Source organism: Poecilia latipinna, unplaced genomic scaffold, assembly GCF_001443285.1.
Source record: "Poecilia latipinna isolate Pla-1442-1.1 unplaced genomic scaffold, P_latipinna-1.0 Scaffold2269, whole genome shotgun sequence".
In the NCBI taxonomy this organism is placed as follows: domain Eukaryota; kingdom Metazoa; phylum Chordata; class Actinopteri; order Cyprinodontiformes; family Poeciliidae; genus Poecilia; species Poecilia latipinna.
Window position 1 is genome coordinate 58,581 of NW_015114885.1, and position 9,025 is coordinate 67,605.

General features: G+C 41.4%; 1 protein-coding gene and 1 long non-coding RNA gene across 3 annotated transcripts in view; one reads left to right on the forward strand and one right to left on the reverse strand.

The window, feature by feature from the left end:
• Nucleotides 1–359: 359 nt before the first annotated feature.
• Nucleotides 360–970, reverse strand: LOC106937066 (uncharacterized). The gene is made up of 2 exons (XR_001422300.1): nucleotides 527–970; nucleotides 360–443 (listed from the first exon to the last, which is right to left on the reverse strand). It is a non-coding gene; the product is annotated as an uncharacterized LOC106937066 (long non-coding RNA).
• A 5,723-nt stretch (nucleotides 971–6,693) lies between these two features.
• LOC106937068 (glutamate receptor ionotropic, kainate 2-like) overlaps nucleotides 6,694–9,025 on the forward strand; it is a 35,282-nt gene continuing 32,950 nt past the window's right edge. The window contains exon 1 of one of the 2 annotated variants that reach the window (XM_015018386.1): nucleotides 6,694–7,366. In XM_015018386.1, coding sequence (XP_014873872.1) covers nucleotides 7,243–7,366 — 124 coding nt within the window. In that variant the 5' untranslated portion in view covers nucleotides 6,694–7,242. The remainder of the gene's footprint in view (nucleotides 7,367–9,025) is intronic. The other variant, XM_015018387.1, reaches the window with a different exon arrangement.

The window sequence follows — 9,025 nt, forward strand, 5'->3', positions numbered from 1 at the left end:
CACACAGATGTCTCTGTGGGTTACAAGTGAGTGTATGAACTCCTCTAATTTGTGCTCTCCTTCAAAAATGACAGTGTGATGGTGGATGCAAATAAAAGATCATCCGTCAAACGGCACAGGGGTATTTTCCTATTAGCAACAACAAACTAGAGGAGCGGGGTTTCAGTTCAGTATTACAGTGTGGCAGTCTGCCACTCCCATATGTCCCTGTTGTGTAGCTAGGTCACACAGAGTTGTTACATATTTATTGGTTGTGGTAGAAAGAAAAAGTTTGGAGTTTATGACTAGTAGCAAAGATCTTCTTGTCGTGTCCGATGGCATCTTTCTGACCCACATCCAAATCACACTCTGCAGCAAGGTGGGAGCACAAGGATTTACTTACAATATGTAAAACTAAGTTAATGACTGAAGGCATTCTTTTCTAGGACAGGTTGAGGATTTGTCTGGTGGAAGAGAAGACAGGTTAGCAGCAGGTTTAGAGATGCATTTGACAGTGGATTGTTTCTTTGAGGGGAAACATGCTTACAGTTCCTTACAATTGCAGGTAGAAAGAGTGGTGAGAGGGATCTGGGTGAAGGAGATTGATGGACTTGAGATGAGTCTTTGAGGTTCAAAAACTGACCAGAGGGGAGCAAGCAGGCAGGTGGGACTAGAGCTGCAGAAAACAATGCAGATCAGGTTTGTTCCAAACAGGTTCTTGCTTGAGCGCATGCAGGTGGCTGAACATTTTCTGAGATGAGAGAGCAAAGGTATGTATAGCTGGAGATGGATCTTAACTTGATCTTCACAAACTTGCTAAGTTACTCAAAAGAACACTAGGAAAGGCACAAATCAATTCTGACAGGTTAGAAACAACAGTGACAGATAACAGTGGTTGTGTTGCAGATCCTTATATCATCAGTGGCCGCACTACAATCAGGGCTGCTCACTAGCAGAGGTCTAACTATATGAAAGATTGCCACACACACCCAAATCCAAAGGCTGCCACCTGGTGGCCCAGACAAACATGACAAACAAGAAGCCTCAAAGTCACGGATCAACTGGGGATCCAAAATGAGGGAGTGAGAAACCCAGAACAGCTCCTTAGGACCGTAACCCTCCTAGTCGAATCGGTACCGGATGCCCCTCCCACAGCACTGGACTTCCATTATCCATCTGATTGAGAAAGCAGAGAACCCACCAATATCTCGAGCAGGTGGAGGGGGGTCTGAAAGGAGGGCACAAAGGACTTCATACCACAGGTTTTATCAAAGAAATATGAAATACTGGGTGGATCCATAGACTCTCAGGTGGCTTGAGACGAACAGAGATGCGGTTCAGCACAGAGGTTATGTCAAAGGGACCAATGAATCTGGGGGAAAGTTTCTCATGAAAATATTTGAGAGTCATGTCTCTGGTGGAAAGTCATGTCTTAGGTATTGAAGTGCTGCAAGTCTCTTGAATTGACAGGAACTCTGGCTGCAAGAGCAGAAGTAAACAGACCCAAGAGATGAACGGTGGTCCTCACTCTGATAAAATCTCTTGGGGCATCCTGTGAAGACAGAAAACAACGTTTTACAAGGAGCTGAGCTGTTTCAAGAGCTTATGAGAGATTAATATAATGAAGTGACAAGCCTTAGATGAGCAATCTATTATAGTTAAACAGAGATGGTAGATCATTGACATATGTGACCATGGATATGATAGACAAGTACATAGCTCTTTACTCAAGGGCCGGTGTCTTGAAACTCTTAGATGTGTCCAAGGTCCAACACACTGGAATCAGATTTTAAATTGGTACCTACCTAAAACAAATAATGGCCCCATATAAGCAGAGACACGTGTAATGTTGCAGGACACTGGCCCTCGAGACCTGGATTTGAGGTATTAGCTGTGTGTGCCCAATGAATGAGTCTGGACCTTAGAGCAGAGGGAACATAGGCCCGGCCCCGTGTTCTGACTCCGAAAGTTGAGCCTCCAAAACCTAGTTTCTATGGATTCCATGAAAGGGCCACCATGATAAATGAAGTGGGATGACAGAGGCGACTGTTGGTTCATTGTCTGGAGAAAATTGTCAAGAAAGAGCATTGGGCTTAGTGCTCTTGGAACCCAGCCTATAAGACATTATAAAATTGAAACAGGACAAGAAAAGTGACCATGGTGACTGGCTCGGGTTGAGACAATTAGCCTCTTGCAGGTAGCCCAGATTCTTGTGGTCTGTCCAAACAATGACAGGATATTTGGCTCACTTTAGCCAATGTCGCCACTACCCTAAACCTAGTTCGATGGCTGGAAGTTCCCCATCTCCTATGTGATAACTTCTTTCTGTTTTTGTGATCCAAATCTATGTTCATTCTTAAATATTTGTTAGATCAAAACCCATATATGATTTGAAGCTCCACTCATACCTGACGGCATTTCAGAACCCAGCACATTATGTTGGGAAAATAAGCTTTTTCTTGTGATTACGAAATGATTAAATTGCATTACACACAGATGAATCAATCAGCTAATGCAGGGGCGTGATTTAATTCAATTTAAATAAATTCTGTGTATTTACATAACTCATGTTTACAATGGATATCATTAAATACAATCAAATATCAAAGGCATTTCAATGACAGAAATTCCTTTTTTAAGCAGAATTATAACTAAATCAACCTAATCAAGATTCACATTCAACTACGTACATACTAAGTAAATCCAAGTTATAACTCAGTGCAATGAAATGTATTATTACTACATTCCGTTACTAATGCTAGCGCTTTTTCTATACTTAACAGCAGTCAGCTGCAGAGTTGTTCACTTTACAACAACTCTCCACATTAAGAAGTCGTGTGGTGACACTGGAAAGGAACTACTCCTGCTTAACAGGAAAAGACCTCCGGCAGAAGTCAGCTTTGTGTGAGTACCCATCTACTGCAAAGAACTCAAGCTATGAGAGGACAAAACAGAAAGACTAAAAACACAGTCGCGTAGGTCCAATAGTACTTTCTATGGCAAAGAAAAAGACAGAGTTAATGGGAGGATTAGCTCTTTAAATGTTTTCTTGGAGAGTCACACAGCTAAACAGATGAGCTGGACGGTGGTATAAACTATGGGATGAGAAAAAAGTATTTGTAGTCAGTGGCAGAAGTAGGCACTTGAAGGCATTTATCCAGGAGAGAGACACAGTTATTTACAGAAAGACACTACAAAGTGTATTCTCGGTAGAAAATAAAGATATTGACAGCAATATCTCAGCCAACAGGCCCATCTATGTCTAAAGACCAAAACACTGGACTGGGTGCACCTTCTGTGGAGAGGGAGAAATAAGACAGAACATAAAGTTAGTCACAATATTTGAAGATGATGCATAATTGGAAATTATTAGGATAAAAAGCAGAGCGAGACAAAGTAGTTATTATGTTCAATAGCGTTTCTATAACATCATAGCTAGAGAGAACGATCAAATTTATCCAATCCATTTTAACAAAAGGTTGCTCAAAAAGTAAAAGGTCTTTCATCTTCAAGTAGACGTCACAGTGATCTATAACAGCAAGTGAAGACAGAAGACTGCTGCTAAATGACTCGCACCCAGAAAACACTGTATATTTAAACCTCTTGTGTTGAGATGACATGAATTAGCTTTTTATCACTACAAAACTTCCTTTCAGCAACATAAGGACATAAACATGTTGTTATTTTGAAATATAGCCAGGAATGTAGATTTTTAAGTATTGCTTTTCTTGGCTTCTCTAGACGTGTTTTCTCTGAGCTCAATAAGGATTCCTTTCATGCTGTCTAAGCTCTGCTGACTTATATGAAAACCCAGAATTTCTCCATAATTATGCTAATGGTCCAGATGGTAGCATGATGAGTGCCATTCTCTTTGATATTCACACACTTCAGAGTGCTGGTGTGCAGACCCACGCACCCCGACACAGGTTCAAAGTCAATGTTCACACCACCTACTTGATTCCATGTAATTACTTCGTTTTTCCTTTAGCTCATACAAGCGCCCTCTCCACTGTTAAATGCATTTGCTGGTATTTGTTAGGGGGATTTGACAGATCATGTGAAGTACAGAGCTCTAGCACTTCAGCAAAAAAAAAAAAAAAAAAAAGCAGTGATGACGAGTTTATTCAAACGGTTGCATTATAATTGGAATGCTGCAGGGAAATAAATATAAACAAGCGGCCAGAATAACCACTGCATGAGCCTACTTCGGTAACATGTCAGTGGATATTTTAAATCAGTGGAGATTAACTCTCCAAACATCATTTAAATACACTGTGGGCCACCTATAAATACTGATAGGCTTTATTTAGAGTGTTTCTTCACTCACAGGGAAGTCATTCACACTTAAACCTCACAATGACTGTGTTCATCCACACTTGGACCGTGGTGGCACCGATCAAAGAGCTTCTTTCACTTCCCCACAGGGATTAAATAGCCATCCATCCTCTCAGGGCGGAGGTGTGCTGCTGTACCTTTGCTTCCAGCTGATGCACTGGCCTATGAAGAGCTGGTCACGGGGGCGGGCACTGAGAAGGTGCATCCAGATAGTCCACACAAGAGCGACAGATATGCATCTCCTCGCTGCAAAGACATGTAACGCAGCTCAGCCTTTTTTTTTTTTTTTTTAAAAAGGGTTAATCAGATAAAAGGTATTATAGACTCTAAAGATAGTCGTAAAAATGGCCAGCATCTGTAATCTTTTCCCATGCTAGAAATACCTGTTCATATAGGGAGAATTCCTCATTCTCAAAAACTGAACTTTGTTGCCTCAGAGGCTTTTAAGTTTAAGTAAAGATATTTGCATATGTTAAAAAAAATTCAACCCTTCCGGCATCTTCTGTCGACATGACAGATTTGTGGTTCTGCCAATTTTAACTGGTTCCATTCCACTCCTCCCACACTGCTGGGTAGAAGGATTGCTTATTGAAATCCCATAAAGGGGATTTTGACAGGGAATTTGTGAATGGCAACAAACATGAAGTAGGCCTACAAAGCTGAGTGGCTGACATTTATAGTCTGGAGTGCTGTTTTTCAGCAAAACATCTGCTGTATAGGCTACTTTATCTTTCCCAGATGTGAAGACAACCTAAGTCATTATAGGTTATTGTTTGCCTGCTTCGGCATCTAGAATTACGATGTCTCTTTCAATGGAGCTCAATGATGAATAAACAATCAGGAACACACCTATTGTGCCTTGCAAACATATACCCTTTAAGCTTCTTTTTTTTTTTTTTTACATTTTGTCATTTAAGGAACAATAAACCTCTGTGAATTTTAAGAAGATGCTATATGTGGGGCTGAATGCAGTTGGATTCATCCCCTAAAATCTGATTCAACACATTAAGTTACTGTGCACTATGATATTAGAGTGCAGTTCGGCTGTGCGTAATTTAGTCTCAGTGTAAATGCAGCTGTTTTTTGAAGGCCTCAAGGTCTGTAGCGTCATGAAGATGAAGTACAGATTGCGCAGGTCAGGGATAGTTGTAGAGAGGTGTAAAGCTTGGCTAGACAACATCCGAACAATATCCCAAACTTTGATCATCGGGGGGAGTTCAGGTCAATCCGATATTTAAAAGTCAAGACAGCGTGGCACAGTTGCAAATTTGTGACTGTTCATCTGAACTGACATGTAGGGCAAGGACAGAGTTAATCAAGGCCATTGATTAGAGAAGCAGCCCAGAGCCCCACTTTAACTATGAATGAGCAGTACAGATCCGCAGCTCAGATTGGAGCTTGTCGACACAAATCTGGTCTTTACAGAAAGGTTGAACAAGATACAACAAGTCGATTTGAAATTAGCCACAAAGAAGAAATTAAACAAAAAATACACTTTTTGGTCTACATAGAAAAAGTCCCTGGTTAGAAAACTAGCTGTGTCACCCTGAACACAACATCTTCAGCAAGAATGACGGGGTACACATAAAACCATCCAGCCAATCTCACTGACCTCGAGTTATTTAACAAAGAGTATTCAATGACATTTTGGACTCCGGACGTATAAAGATGGGAGACACATACTATAAAAACCTTCAAGTATGCTCACTATCAAACACTTGACAGTGCTAAATACATGTGCACACCACACATTTAAGATTTTAATTTGTAAACAGATTAAAAAAAATAAAAATCTATGCATGTATCATTTCTTACCCAATGGCTGCTGGAGATAAAGATTGAAGATGTTTCAGATAATGGGGTTTAGACAATGGACAATGGATCAATCCTTTATTCTACTTCAATAAAGCCCACTTAGCTTTGGAGTATTACAAAAAAAATTCTGAATAAAACACATAACTTGTGGTTTTAACAAGACAAAATGTCAAAATGTTTTCTGGTTGTAAAAACTTCTGCAAAACACAATTTGGAATGTCAACTACATAACAATGGTCACATCTCAAACTGGTGATGAGCATATGTTTTGTCACCACACTGAATTTCCCAAGGAGGACTTTGGAGGGGGGAATAAATAAATAAACATCAGATGATAGTTTTGGAATCAGAAGAAGCTTTTCAGTCACAGGGCCATGTGCGTACTTTGCATATCCGCCCATCTCACCAACAGTTCTTCAAGTGCTTGGCGCCAAGTTGTAGGGAGGCAGAGAAACTGCTATAAAGGTGGAATTAATTAGGTTTCCCACTCAATCCCCTCTCTTTATTGATACTTCGTTCCTCTCTCTTTTTCCTTTTTTGCATTTTTCCTCTGTGGATAGTCCATCTCATTCTCTCTCTCTCTCTCTCTCTCTCTCTCTCTCTCTCTCTCTCTTCTGCCCTCTCGCTCACTCACGCTTTCCGTCTTTGTGGTGCGCGTTCACAGCACCAACCTTGGCTCGACGTCAGAGGCTGTGCAGCAGTGCAGTATAATGGGAGAGCAAGCAACACAGAGAGCCTCATAGGGGGGCTGCATATCGCTGCTGTATCCTCTGCTTGGCGCTCTCCAGTAGCCTCACCTAAAGCCCGTGCCCGGGCTCCCCCTCCTCCACGCCGGATCCGTACCCTTCGACATGGATGTCCCATCATCCCTCGACCCCGAGGATTGCCGTTTCTTAGCGCAGTGAAGAGGGAGACGGACGACAGGAGTGACGGAATTATGCCGGGATCGCGAATGGATTTGGGGAAAGCGCGAGTGACCATGCCGTGATCTTGCACATCCAGGGCCGCCGATACCCCTGCCTTTGCCCAACAGCCGTAGAAGAATCACGGGGGAATCAAGCCCGCCGCGCACCGGGGAGGAATTATCCACTGTGCATTTGCTTTGAAAACATCATGAAGATTACCTCCCATCATCTGATGATAACCGGTCTCGCTATCAGGTTCAACCTCAGGCTGATCCCGCTTCTGCTGCTGTTTCTTGGATACACTCGCGGGATGCCGCACGTTCTAAGATTTGGTGAGAAAACGTACAATCTGTTACAAAGTCTACTGGCCACACTGATCGGATGTCTTGTGCGCTTGTCTGTTGCTCGTATTTTGAGTGGAAATTTGAGGATGCACTTTGTGAAATGTAACGTTTTAGTCATATGCTTTGCAACTTCACTTCACCATATAAATATTTAGAGCTTAAGAGTTTTATCACGACCTGAACTCCATCGAGAAAATGCGTGGGTCTTTCATCAAACTTGAAGCCACACTAACTCTTAAAAGACCGTACTGTAATGCTGTGCTAGTATGCAACAGTTCCTGGCTATTGACTGCAAATGAAACTCAAGCAGCACCGCTTTGGGGCTTATATTTTCTAACAGGTACCCAGCCGGGCATCCCCGCATCTCCTTGGCCCTTTAAACCCCCCACTCCACAGCATGCCCGCTGCAGTGAAGGTTTCAGATGTAAACATCACCCCCGGGGCTCTGAGAAGATACAATCTATCTGCGTCCTGTGGTGCTTTTCAGGTTTAATTCCACTAAAGCGCCTCTCATATAAAGATATTCCCGGGGTTTCTGCATGTACTCGGACAGTAATTTAAACCGACTTGGAGAATTTGCCTTCAGCTCACTTTAACTTTATAGAAACTGGCAAGCAAGTATTTAATGTTGTTGGCTGCGGTTGCCACTTTTGTATTTATCGGCTCGTAACTTCAACGTAACGCATGTGCGCGTAAAGCAGCCGAAATCAGACCTCTCCAGACTTCTTACTGGTGCCTAATTAGATCCTCATCTCTCAGGATGGAGATGGAGAGGGCTTCTTGCCTCTCCACCCAGTCGCTGTATTTACGGAAAACACATCGGAGTTGCACAGAAAGCGGATGTCATCAAGTGTTGACAACAAACTCCCTAATATTCTCATCCACTCCCCCCGTGGGGGGTCCTGCTTAAGAGTCAGGCGACGTCCACGATTGCCGCCGCTATGGCAACGGAAAGTGCTCTTCTTCCTGCTGCATTCTCTTTCCACTGAGTGGCTTCCAGTCTCACAATTTGCCTGACAGACGCCCGGCATCAACTCTGGGATTTATTTAAGATAGTTTTCAAACAGTCCGTCGACTGGAGATAAAGCGGAAAAAATGAGCCAAATCAGGAACGTTACGCTTGATTTGTTCAGTACATTGATAAAGTGTGGGGGGGAAATGGCCAAATCAAAAATGCTACGCTTAAAAGAGACGTGTAGTTACCATTCAAACCAAACCACACACAGAATTTTGCTAATACAATTGTGTAATATAATCCACAAATCCTTTTTGTGTATATTTTAATCACTATTTCTGAGTGGAAACTGTGTATTTTAGTACATAGTTAAACTAAGTGGTTAAATTCTACAAACTGTGATTAATTAATTTAATTCAATTTGTTTTTAATTATTCTATTTTGAGCCTCAAGTTAAGACATAACAGTCAATATTTGTTCATTTATATTTCATCAATCATTAGAAAGTCCAAAAAAATCCACCCTACATAGCTAATAAACACCAACACACAGTATTTAAATCTATTTAACATAACTCAACCCCAAATATATATATATATATATATATATATATATATATTTTTTTTTTTTTTTTTCTTTTTTAATATACTTTAAAAAACAAAACTCACAAAACAACAAAATAATAAAAAAAA